The sequence below is a fragment of the Pieris brassicae genome, chromosome 1 (genome assembly GCF_905147105.1).
Source record: "Pieris brassicae chromosome 1, ilPieBrab1.1, whole genome shotgun sequence".
In the NCBI taxonomy this organism is placed as follows: Eukaryota; Metazoa; Arthropoda; class Insecta; order Lepidoptera; family Pieridae; genus Pieris; species Pieris brassicae.
The window spans coordinates 12,410,235-12,422,484 of NC_059665.1; the positions used below are offsets into that span (position 1 = coordinate 12,410,235).

A 12,250-nucleotide genomic window follows, 5' to 3' on the forward strand; every position below is an offset into this window, starting at 1 on the left:
ACTGCAGCGCCATCTGCCGGGCTGATTTGTTAATATCAACCTTACAGGGCGCCACCCAAACGAGCAGTGTTGGCCTAGTGGCTTCAGCGTGCGACTCTCATTCCTGAGGTCGTAGGTTCGATCCCCGTCTCTGCACCAATGGATTTTCTTTCTATGTGCGCATTTAACATTCGCTCGAACGGTGAAGGAAAACATCGTGTGGAAACCGGCTTGCCTTAGACCTAAAAAGTCGACGGCGTGCGTCAGGCACAGAAGGCTGATCACCTACTTGCCTATTCGATTAATAAATGATCATGAAACAGATGCAGAAATCTGAGGCCCAGACCTAAAAAGGTTGTAGCGCCATTGATTTTAATTGTGAAATAAACACAATTAAAAATTGCGATAAGTTGAGAATTACCTACGTTACATTCACTACAAGCATTTAAATTTTTAATAGGAAATTCTTAATTATTTCTACTAGTGTATATTTTTCATATTTATAAATTGTCCAACAGTTCATATTAGTTTAGCAAAACCATAAAAATACCAGCCCAAAAGATAACGCCCAGCAATAGACGTTTATTGTCATCGTTTCCTTTGAGAAAACACATAAGCCTTCACATTTTACGATATTATTTTTTATACGGCGTGAATTCGTAGCAATACGCTACGATGCTACGACGTTTCATAAGATGAGTAAAGGCTTCCTTTCCCACTTCCTTTCATGTTCTTTCATCTTATTTTCTTCCGTTTACCGTATTGCATCGTTGAATGGTTTTAAAATGCTTTAATATTACTTTATTTAGATGAAATATTTTCTTACTATTTAGATTATAATAGTATGTTTATTTTAAAAGCACTGATTTATTCATTAGGTATGCTTTTGTATCCCGCAGCGTACTTGTGAGCCTCTCGGTGTTGGTACGCGATTAGCATCTTAATACATTACGTCTTCTACGTTACCAGGTCCCCTCGTTTGCAGGACTGGCAGGCTTTCTCCACCTTATATAATTATACACAAACATAGAAATCACAAACAATTTCCACCATAATCATGTATCGTAAAATATTAATACTTGTATTATACTGAGGTAAACAATTAATTTTATCTAAATAATGTTTCAAAGCGTAAATTTCGTTTTAAGCATAACCGTTTCGTATAACCTGCTTTAATATTGCACGGTTATAACTCAACAATTTGAACACGTCCACAAATGTAGTTTAAAATTACTACATATTCGCATTAAATTAACCATATTATATTGTATGTCGGTCACAGGCATATTTGATAAGCAAATTTTCATTTTATTAGACGTTTGAAATGTGGAGAATTTCTTCTATAATTATAACGTGGATAATCGTAAGTATATGTTAACATATTTTTTGGAATGTTTTATATTAAACTGTAAACACTTTTTTAATGTAAGTTATGTTATATATTTTGTGTTATATATACTATTAATGATACTGAAACAGTCTTCACTGTTAGTGTTTTGTGACAAAAACTTAAAATTTATTGATTTAATACACAAAAAGTATGTATATCGGCTTGACTGATGAAATAAAATTGGTTTTCATTTATATTCAGATTATAAGTTTATCAACAAGTCAGCCTACAACCGAAAGGGAGCATGATGGCGACAACATGAATTTTTACAAAATAGCATCAAGAGCAATAGCTTTCTTTCCACTAGTTGCTTAAAAATGACTTTTTTTTAAATTTTATATTAAATAAATAATATCAGTGATAATATTCATTCCAATTACAAATGTTTTCTCTCCCCTTCTAGCTTCTCAAGAAATGAACCTATTTTTCAAATAAGTTTACACTAAAGCTCTTAATGTTGAATTAGGAAATATATATTAGAGTTTATTACATATTTTAATATTCCCTAAAAGCCTCTACTTGTATGAATATTACATAAATAGAGTTTAAGTATAGTTTAAAACTGCTCTCATGTAAATTGTCAAGAAGTTTGCAAAGTTTCGCAATTTCTTGGCAAGTATTCAATTAGCTCTGTCTCTATCATTAACTCGGGCTAAGCGTTAAACTCTACTTGGCCTAGCAGTTTTATTTCTAAGCGATTTTTATAGCCTGAATAAAAAAGTTTTACCTAGGTATTTATAAAAGTACCGCATGTTTTTCATTTATTTAATATGACATTTTATCGTCCCCACCGGACAGGAAATAAGGTGAACTTTTTGCGTCATCATCGTCAATCTCATGTTGAATATCTTACAATCTTTACCATGAGATAAATGGTTGCTTACATGGAAAGAAGAAACTATTAGTTTAATAAAAAAATAATGAAAATGAAGCTTGGCGTTTCACAACACAGCGCTTTTGCCCCCGACGCTGCAGGTGTTTATGGGTGGCGGTTATCACTTTAAATAGATCTGCTGGAAAGGAAATGTACTCGAAGTTTACAACCAAGAATTATATGAATAATATATTATCTTTGTAGATCACGTAATTTCTAATTTACAGCTCCATATGCGTAAATTGTTTCGAGGTCATAAAAATAATTATGATTTAAAAAAAATCTAGTTCACTACGTTGTTCCGTCATACAGCCCATTCCTTACCAATGAATCAAAGCAATATGTCACTTTTGATAATCCATAGAAGTGAACCTGACTTGGAAACTCACCTAAACCTTACGATTAACTAGATCCCGAAGGATTAAGCAACCGAATGGTCTTAGACACTTGACAGAGCGTCAATTGGAAGTTGCAGATATTGCGACGTTGTGGTTGCCACTTGCGACATCGGCAAATTAGCGCGGTTTACAGTTAACAAACTTGGTGTAATTACATTGAGAACGCTTTAGTATAAACTTGTCAATAGCATGACTTGTTTATTAAGTATATTACGCTATCACGAATGGATCCAAGGGGCAATGGACCCCTATATAACCTGTGGCCTGGATAATCTTGTTATTTCAAAATAGCTTTGTTTGTCAGTCATTACTATGGTATAAGGTGTATAAAAAACAATCAGTGGCTCTATAACCTACTTAGATCTGGGCCTCAGATTTATGTATGTGTTTCATGTTAATTGGTACATCTGATAGGCAAGTAGGTGATCATGTGCCAGACACACACGGTTGAGTTTTTGGGGAAAAATCATGCCGGTTTCCTCACGATGTTTTCCTTCACCATTCGAGCGCATGTTAAATGCGCACATAAAACTAAAGTTCAATGGTGTCTGCACCAACCGCGGATCGATCGATCGAAAATCGCGCACTGGACCCATTAGGCCAACACTGCTCTATACGTACATTCACCGTGTATACATACAGTATATATTAATTAAAAATTTAACTACACTGTCATATAAATATACCAATACAACTAGGGCTAAAAAAGAGAGCACCAATAATTAAACAGCCGGCAACGCACCGTAACGTATTCGCGAGCCCTCCGGCATTGAGAGTGCCCACTTAACATCAGATGATATAAAAAGAAATCTGCGATATCAGATATAAATGCGAATGATATATTTCTATAATTTTATGTCTAAATTAATATTAAATATTAATTAAGAAAAAAAAACTTATTCAGATGCAAGTAAAAAACAAACGTGTCGTTTTAGTTACGTCATTTAACACATATTTACACAGATGTATCTTTTATAAGCAAATGTAATGAATAACGCTTACCGTAACGAATATTATAGAGGACAGATTTGTATGTTTGTTAATACTAAAGTCAAAAACGTCTGGACCGATTTAAGAATTTTAAAAATGTAATGTGTGATTTTATTAATACATTAAAAAGTCTCTCAGCACATGTTTTAGTGAGATTTTTTGTTATTTTAAGAAGCGATTGCTAACCTTTCTTTATTTTTAATGTACAGAAGGCAAATGGGCTCATCTGATGTTCTGGTCTGCTGCCGCTGCCAATGGACACTCACAATGCCAGAGGGCTCGCGAGTACGTTGGGGGCTGTTTAAGAATTGGTACGCTCTTTTCTTGAAGGACCCTAAGTCGAATTCATTCGGAAGTACTTTAGCGGGCAGCTATGTAAAACCACATAGTGATTGTGAGCGTTATCATTATTTTTTTATTTAATTTAAATAATAAATAAAATCTTTATTTATGACAGAAACATGGCTGTAACAAAATTCAACTATCCTAGTCACAGTCCCAGTCCCAGACTAGGGAGTAACTAGATATAAATTATTACGTGGTACATGGGGCATGTTGAAAATATTTTTTTCAGAGAAAAGTAGCCTTAGTTTTCCAACTAAATACAAGTCGTATAAGACTAATGTCAAGTATGGGGTGTAAGTAATGGGTGTGTGTGCGGTTAATACACTCTGTATTTGTGGCTGAGTTGCTACAAGCGTGCGCTGTGTCTGCATTAGTTTTAGGAAATTCAGGGTCATACTAAAATATGTCGTATTTCCATAATCCATTTGAATATCTCAGAATCCATAGATTGGGAGATTCTATTATAAAGAAAGGGGCCCTTAACCAACCACTTAATTTCAAGTACGTGACACTGGCGTCTACGCTGTGGATATAATAGAAAAATGAGATGTATTTCAACAACAACTGTACAACACTTAAAAACAAGGCACAAAATCATCCAAGATTTTTAATGAGCTCTTTTAAATATTTAATATCTCTCTTATCGTGAATCTCATCATCGTCATCCATCGAAGGTGTAGTCCTCGTGACTGGCGGCGCACCAGGCAAGTCCAGGACAAACATACGAACCTACTCAAACATTAATTGGTAAGTCTAAATGTATCTAGAAAAATATTATACATTAACTTAGTAAACAATCAGCCCTGATGTCTTACAGGTTAACTCATATCGTGTATAACCTGGAGATTCAGGTTTACTAACAAAACTATTTAAAATTTATAAACATAACTTATTGGTGGTGGAAAGGTCTAACAACGTCAACTGCTATGAAACTGCTAGTATATTTTCGTCATAATTTAGAAAAATTAATAAAGACTGGAGTCAGTCGTTAATTAGCCGTAAATAATGTCGTCTATAGAAGTTAGTTGGGCGGTGTTTATGTAAATAAAAGAAATTTTTTTTATACCTTACTATTGACAGCTCTAAAGTTTTGTAAAATCTTAAGAGCTGATCTTTTCTCAGTCGGATGCGATATCTGGTAAAGGCGCAACGCTCGGTGAAACTAAAAAATATAGTAAGTAGTATAATAAGACCAAAAATGTATCTCTCTCTTCATATGAGTTCTAACCCGTTCCAAAAGACACCAGGTATCCTTATATTGATGTAAGAATACAAGAGGCGTCAACACCGCTGCATGATATGCTGCCTCTCTATCTAATAGATCCTCTGTATCTGCCAAACCATGAATCGTTGCTCGATACTTCCGAAGGAAAGCTGTGTTGGCATGGTCCCGGTCAAAACTGAAAGATAACAGGAATATGTATAAATGTTGTACGTATATGTACAAAAAAAGATATTGATACTACGTTGCAGAAACATAATGCAACTGATATAAGTAAATGAAGAGGACGGCAACTAGCGGCGTTATCGCGTTTTGAGCCATCTCTTCCAGGCAACCAATGTGAAAAAAGAAAATAAATTAAATTAGATAAGGCAAGCAACAAGTGCAGAAATATTTCAGTAATTTACATATCAGTTTCTTAGACAAAACTGAAATAGGACCAAAAATCTAAACTAACAAGAACGATAAAGACAAAGTGGACATATGAATCACGATAATTTTATATAATATTCTAAAGGAGGAGACAAAGTTCTTATTAAATATTAACTATAAGTTATCTCTAAAGCCAAAACTCAAAGTACATAGTATATTTCTTTACAAGATACAATCTAGGCTAGTTTTTTTTATGTAGAACTTACTAAGGTAAAATAGCATAAAACCGTTTAATGATATCATGACTTGTAGGCTTTATACTCATGCAGGGCAGATCGTCTTCGTATTGCCGTTGTCTGTAGGTCCACCTATCCTCAGACAATTCAGGTACATCCACGTATAAATTTGCCTTTGGACACTGTAACCGTTCATAGGCCCAAATTATCTTTAAATTTTCCGAGTAACACGACTTAACACAAATTGTTCTTTCAAGGTAATTAATTCTAATAATTGTTTAGGAAGTTGAGTTGAGAGATGCAAACAGATTGCGACCCTTTAGGAAGTCATCCTATTGTTGTATAGCTTGTTATATAGATAAAACTTTTATTTTTTAAGTGTCATCAGGAATTCTAGGATATGTATTGTAATTCAAACTTACCATCAAGATAATAATAACGATTTCATATAGTTGTCTTCCCATATCATTATTTTGTACATAATACTTATATATTTAGTATTTTATCAAAAATGGTATTTTTAAATAGTATCTTATGATGACAGAAAGTAATGACAGCGTTATATTATGTAAACGAAATACAGAGCATTTTCTTCAAATAGATTTCTAATAATAGATAACACAAAGACGATCTATTGTAACAACTATTTTCAAATTAAATTTCATATTTTATTAAAAGTTTTGCAGCTTCCAGCACGCAGAGTCGTATATTAAATTATCCTTAATGGTAGACTTTACATCTTAAGACCCTTGGACTCAGCTACAAAATTTATTGTTAACGACTGATTTAAGGAAACACAAAGAAAGAGTTCTTTTTAATTTAGAGATTACAAAAAATAGAATAAAAACGAACCCTAAAAGTAATAAATTTATTAAACAAACAAAACGGAAAACATTAATGTAAACATTGGTTTAAGAGTATTTGATCTTGAGAATAATATATGACTTTGTTCTGTTGGTAGTTCCATCATGTCCTGTATGTTTGGTTCCGCCGTCGATATATTTTTCCGTGTTTGGTAAATAGGGAATGCAGCCTTGAAAATAAATGAAAGTTTGAAATATATATTATTGCAAAAATAATTTAGGAACAGTAGTGCAACGATGAGAACCTGACTGGCGATGCGAACCCAAGCTGTGCAACAATCGTGTCAGGCACAAAATGCTGATGACTTAGTTGCCAATAGAAATAATATTTATAAACCTACGGAGTTGTACTAATCATAAAGTAATGTGTTCACGAATACTTTTCAAAGAATTCAAATAGTAAATTATTTGTTAACTAAGGGTTTAGTTGAAGTGAGACATTCTTAAAAGAAACTTCTCACGGTTCGGATATTTCTAACAAAAGAGCTAAGTTCATTGTTGTTAGTGTTTTCTTTCAGGGAATTGTTTTAAAACTATTCCTGTTTTTACTCCACGAAGTATTGAGAACGCTTGATTAAAACAGAAACTACACAAAACCAAGCGAAACTTATGTATTTCCAACAGTAAGTAATTAAGTTTATAAAAGCCTTATTTGAAACGGCGTCAATCTTAGACACCGTTTCAACTAAAGTACTCTTTCGTCACTTTCTGTCAAATAGTCTACGCCGTGATAAAAAGAAACAGATGAGTACTTAGTTAAAATGGCGGACTTATTTATATTTTATCAATAAGGGGTTATTGTTTACCATAAGTCAAAAACTATTTTAAGTGTACAGTACATTTTTGAGTAAAATTTTCACATAAATAATTTTATGTTATATTTATCACCACAAAAAACGCGCACTTTTATGTTGCCCTTAATATAAGTACGCAATGAACTAAATACTTACGATTTCATGTGCGCGCTTCTTACCATGTTTTGCTGCAGAGCTAGAACGTCTCAATTTCTATAACAAATATGGTAAGTTTATAAATACAGAAAGTTAAAGTGTTAGGTGCAAAGAAGTTGATTTTACGTTTCTAACAGTCATTAGCATGTCCATACCTTAACTTAGCCCACGCAAATTCTAAAATCATGCCTAGGCATGTGGAAATTGGGCCTAGGCCCAAATTAGTATTTTAACCTTTCTGAATCGGAACGTAAAGATTAGATTTGAGATACGGTTATAATAACCTTTTGGCTAACAGTAGATTTCTGGTATACATCAGTCGGTGTAATACTCTGTATGAACTCTTCCATTATAAACCGTGCGCGCGCTACCACTATCTCCATCGAGCGCATTTGTTTCGCCACTTCGGAGCTACGCTCTGACGATAGATACTTGTTCACCTTTAAACATTTTTTATACTTATTTTGAACCTAAGCCACTAAAATATAATAAACCAAAGAACAAATGAAAAATCTGTAATCCAGTTTAAGGTCTACTGGTACTAATTAGATGCCATTAATAGCGCTTCCCTGACATGAAAGAAGTTCAATCGGCTTACAAGTGTATAATTCTTTTTAGAGCACATTTTTAGAAAACCTTTGTCTAATAAATTATGTACTTCATATGTCCACAAAACTAACAAAAACCGTATATTATTTACGTTCTATATTTTTCACTTTTCTACCTTTTTAATGGGACACCACCCATACTTTTTAGTGGTAACGGGATCGGTCACAAGCATCCATATAATAGCCAATATCCTGGGAAAGGTTGTGTGAGGCTCTCCCATCATTACATTAGGCATCTTCACCAGAGAGTGTAGATCAGGTTCGGAGTCAAACATTGAAGACTCAACTAGAAACTTGGTGCGAACTAGGACTTGCATCAGCTCAGGCACAAGGGTGCCGTCATCGCCTTCTAAATTTCTTAAACAAATATTATTTACAATTATATATAGTATCTAAGAGTGTGTTGCGTGCGAACATCAACCCTTTATTAGAGAATAGTAGAATCCATATTTTATATATACACATACCTATATATATAAAAAGGCCCTCTAATTTCTTGATCATTCAAACAATATTATCAACCTAGCCGTCCACGAGTCGTTTTCGCCAAAAGTGTTAAATTAAAAAAAAAACATTTCAAATGTTTACAGTTTATGCATGTCCATAGTACATAACAGTTAATTGTTGTAATTCCTATCTTTGTTAAATCAATAGACACACTAACTACCTCATTTTTCAAGTGAAACTTCTTTATCGGCGTTGGAAAAAAAATCGTCACATTTTTACGTTACGCGCCATCATATCAAACATATATTTTCTTGTCCCTACCATGGTTGATTCGAAGAGTACTTTCTCCAGCGCAGTAGGGATAGCATGTCGTTTAACAATGATAGTAATAATTCTATTACAATTAATGAAATTCTGTAATAATCTTAGTAATAAGGTAAAATGAAATAATTGTATTGTATTATTTGTATTTATGTCTATGATAAAAAAGCCTTTCGTTGAACTTTATCTAATTTAACTTTATTTAATCAAGTTCTGTGAATCTGCATACAGTACATCATTTTTCTAAAAATAAGGTCCTAAAGAAGTTTCACTTCTTACGTGTGTACACTAGTACACGCACACATTTTTTTAATTTAAAATAAAGAACACTCACTTGAGCAATTCAAGCATAAGTCTTCCAATTTTCCCGGAGGTGGGCTTGGGATATCCAACACAGTCTGAACTTATGACCCTCACTGGAGAGGCTTCCGTTTCAAAGGCAGCCGCTAATTCCCTTGCAATAAAATATTTAATTTAATCTTAAATCTCCTGTGTTACCAATCTTTATAAATGTTATAAATGCCTTTTAAAAACTTGATAAGATTAAGATTTTTTTGTCTCATCTTCAAAATGTTTCGAGAGTAATGGGCAATATTATACAGCTATTTGATACTTATATTATTATTTTTTAATGTGTGATACTCATAGAATATAGTAGTCCAACCTTTGGCGAAGATCCTCAGCTGCTATCCAGTCAAGCGTCAAAGCTGAACGGTATGCAGCGATGCCCATCGGAGTAGACCTTGAAATGTTGTTGTTGAACGGATAGAAATAGTAGTCTTCTGTTCCAAACTAAAACGGCATTTAATTTTATTTACGAAGTGTTTTGTTTAGTTTTATCGACGATCTTTAACCGCCACACATTAAGTAACTTCTTTATTAAATCGTGAAAAGCACTGGAATGTTGATTTGCGTGATCGTTGTGTTATATAAATAATTTAAAGAATGAAACAAAATAATTTAAAATTAAAGTTTATGTAAAGCCATTTAATTTATAAATGAAAGCATCAATTTTAATGACGGAGAAATGTTATCTAAATTAGCGCGAAGGAAAACGAAAGTTAAGAAATTTAAAACAAAGAGTTCTAATATATTGAGTCGAATTTGTAAAGATTATAAACAAAAACGAAGAAGGTTCGTTAGGCCAGAATTATACAACTTTTTCAATTCTCCTAACGATGGAGCACGAGTTTTTGCGAGATATTTGCTTTTTTTAACACTTTGCATTTAAAAAGAATGAACGCGATTGTTAGGGTAAGTGAGAACATGGCAGACCAAATAATGCATTATACAGATTTTTTATCGACTTCTTTTAGTAAACCCTATTAAATATAAAGAAAGTAATGTAATAAGTATGTGAAGTCGCCCCGTGAAACATTTTAATTTTGAAAAAGATAAGGCAAGGAAAGGCAATATTTTCTATAGGTAGATTTTTCGACAAATGCGCGAAATTTAGGTTTCTTAAAAGATTTGCTTACTATTTGATATTTGACATTATAACTAAACCTTCTAAATTACGTCCGAAGACACTAACGGCTGACATATAAAATTCAACATTCAAAAGACAGTCTAATTTTGCGCGTCGTAAACTTTCCCCTGACCTCATTATAATTTAATAGTGGTACTAAATTCATGAATATATCTTGCGTGACATCCTGATTTTACGCTAAAATTATGTAGCATCGTTTTCGTAATTAAATTTCATTTGTAAGACGTTGGTACAGTATTGAAAGTTTTAGATAGGGCATCTGTAGTTTCAGACAAACTTAATATAATATAAATTATCGTGATTTATGTGTCTTTTTTTTACTTTCTATTTTTAATGTATCATCTTTTAGTTTAGTTTGTTTTTTTTTAGTTTTGTCTTAATAAATGTGTATAACATGAATTTTTTCACTAATTGCCTATTTTATGTAATTTAATACATTTTTATTTTTTCTTTACTCACAGTGGTTGCCTGGAAGATATCGCTCGTAAGCGATAAGGCCGCCAGTTGCCCTCCTTATCATTTAATTATGTTCAATGTAGTGTAAATAAATAAATAAATATTATGTTAACAACAACAATAACAACAACAACAATAACAACAACAACAATAACAACAACAACAACAATTCAACAATATTTACATTTTTATATTAAGGGCCCGAAAGAAAGCAACTGTCTGTCCCCCATAGCTTACCACTGAATGCTGGAAATAAGAACTAATGCGATGCACCAAAGAAACCACTGAATAGGCGGTTACTTCTACCTTAAATATTGTTTTAAATATCTATGAATTAGAATTCGACTATGTAAAACTTAGCTTTTCGATAATATGAGGTACATAAACCATACCGTAGATGATACCACGGCCACAGCAATCAATATTCCAATCATGTTGATATTTATAATTTCATTTTGTAATTTTGTATATATTTTACATGTTCTGATACCACACATCAATGTCAAAGTGAGTAGACCATAGTTTAAAAATAATTCAACTTTTCTCGATTCGTGCAAGAACAGAAAATGCAACAGTATATATTTGAGATAATATATTTAAGAATTAAATAGTTTTTTTTTATATGAAGGCGTATTTTTTTTTAATGACATTAAATTAGCATGAAAATTAATATTAAAAACAAACATGTCGGATTGTTAACATCGACGTTCTAAGAAAACAATACAATATAATAAATAAATAATATAATGTATATAAAATGAGGTGCTATAACTTATTAAAGTATATTCTCATACATACATTTTTTTATATCGACAATTTTGCTCTATATTTTATATAACTTCATTGTGGATATAACGAAAAGACCCAACATCTCTACGCAACGCCAAGAGATCAAGCCGCACGGAAAGTGATTGGTGGTCGACGATTCGAATCGCTCTTTGTTGGATACGGTTAAGAGCTCCCGCCCAGAGGTGAGAACTGTAGTCCATGTGGGGCCGAATTTGCGCTTTATAGAATGGAAAGCGATGGCCCGGGGTGAAGTACCGTCTCGCCTTGCTGAGCACACCGAGCTTTTTGGAGGCTAATTTAGCCTTCCCTTCCAAATGACCGCGAAACTGAACGTCATTCGATATGTCAACGCCCAGTATTCCGACGTTTGAGCCTTTAAGGAGAGTGCCTTCAAAGAGAGGAGTAGCGACATAGGGAGTTTTTTTTGCGGAAAACGCGCAGACTTGTGTCTCCTTGGGGTTAAATTGGATTAGATTTAACCTACCACAGTCCGAGACTCCACATAGAAGAGTTTCGACTTC

General features: G+C 33.2%; 2 protein-coding genes and 1 long non-coding RNA gene across 5 annotated transcripts; 1 reads left to right on the forward strand and 2 right to left on the reverse strand.

Moving 5' to 3' along the window:
- Positions 1–1,063: 1,063 nt before the first annotated feature.
- On the forward strand, positions 1,064–2,115 carry LOC123709830. The gene is made up of 2 exons (XR_006753768.1): positions 1,064–1,342; positions 1,571–2,115. It is a non-coding gene; the product is annotated as an uncharacterized LOC123709830 (long non-coding RNA).
- A 2,455-nt stretch (positions 2,116–4,570) lies between these two features.
- On the reverse strand, positions 4,571–6,431 carry LOC123711608. The gene is made up of 5 exons (XM_045664235.1): positions 6,229–6,431; positions 5,837–5,988; positions 5,205–5,376; positions 5,043–5,138; positions 4,571–4,705 (listed from the first exon to the last, which is right to left on the reverse strand). Exons 1-5 carry the CDS (start codon positions 6,268–6,270, stop codon positions 4,571–4,573), a joined length of 597 nt encoding a protein of 198 aa, XP_045520191.1. The 5' UTR covers positions 6,271–6,431.
- Positions 6,432–6,666: 235 nt separating this feature from the next.
- LOC123710523 lies at positions 6,667–11,436 on the reverse strand. Of its 3 annotated transcripts, none has more exons than XM_045662515.1 (7): positions 11,333–11,436; positions 9,660–9,787; positions 9,330–9,449; positions 8,344–8,584; positions 7,904–8,059; positions 7,643–7,676; positions 6,667–6,839 (listed from the first exon to the last, which is right to left on the reverse strand). In XM_045662515.1, exons 1-7 carry the CDS (start codon positions 11,372–11,374, stop codon positions 6,718–6,720), a joined length of 843 nt encoding a protein of 280 aa, XP_045518471.1. In that variant the 5' UTR covers positions 11,375–11,436; the 3' UTR covers positions 6,667–6,717. The 3 variants fall into 3 exon arrangements, with proteins under 3 accessions (XP_045518471.1, XP_045518470.1, XP_045518472.1); XM_045662514.1 differs by having other exon boundaries at positions 7,620–7,676; XM_045662516.1 differs by lacking the exon at positions 7,904–8,059 and having other exon boundaries at positions 7,620–7,676.
- Positions 11,437–12,250: the final 814 nt, after the last annotated feature.

Bases quoted from the DNA above. Each gene is read 5' to 3' on its own strand.
- LOC123711608 (XM_045664235.1), bottom strand. From the start codon at position 6,270: ATGGGAAGACAACTATATGAAATCGTTATTATTATCTTGATG. The intron at 5,377-5,836 runs GTAAGTTCTACA...GTTATCTTTCAG, and splicing joins TTTTATGCTATTTTACCTTA to TTTTGACCGGGACCATGCCA. The intron at 5,139-5,204 runs GTTAGAACTCAT...TATATTTTTTAG, and splicing joins CCTGGTGTCTTTTGGAACGG to TTTCACCGAGCGTTGCGCCT.
- LOC123710523 (XM_045662514.1), bottom strand. From the start codon at position 11,374: ATGATTGGAATATTGATTGCTGTGGCCGTGGTATCATCTACG. The intron at 9,450-9,659 runs GTTGGACTACTA...TTTTATTGCAAG, and splicing joins GCTGAGGATCTTCGCCAAAG to GGAATTAGCGGCTGCCTTTG. The intron at 7,677-7,903 runs GTTATTATAACC...TATTTGTTATAG, and splicing joins AATCTACTGTTAGCCAAAAG to AAATTGAGACGTTCTAGCTC.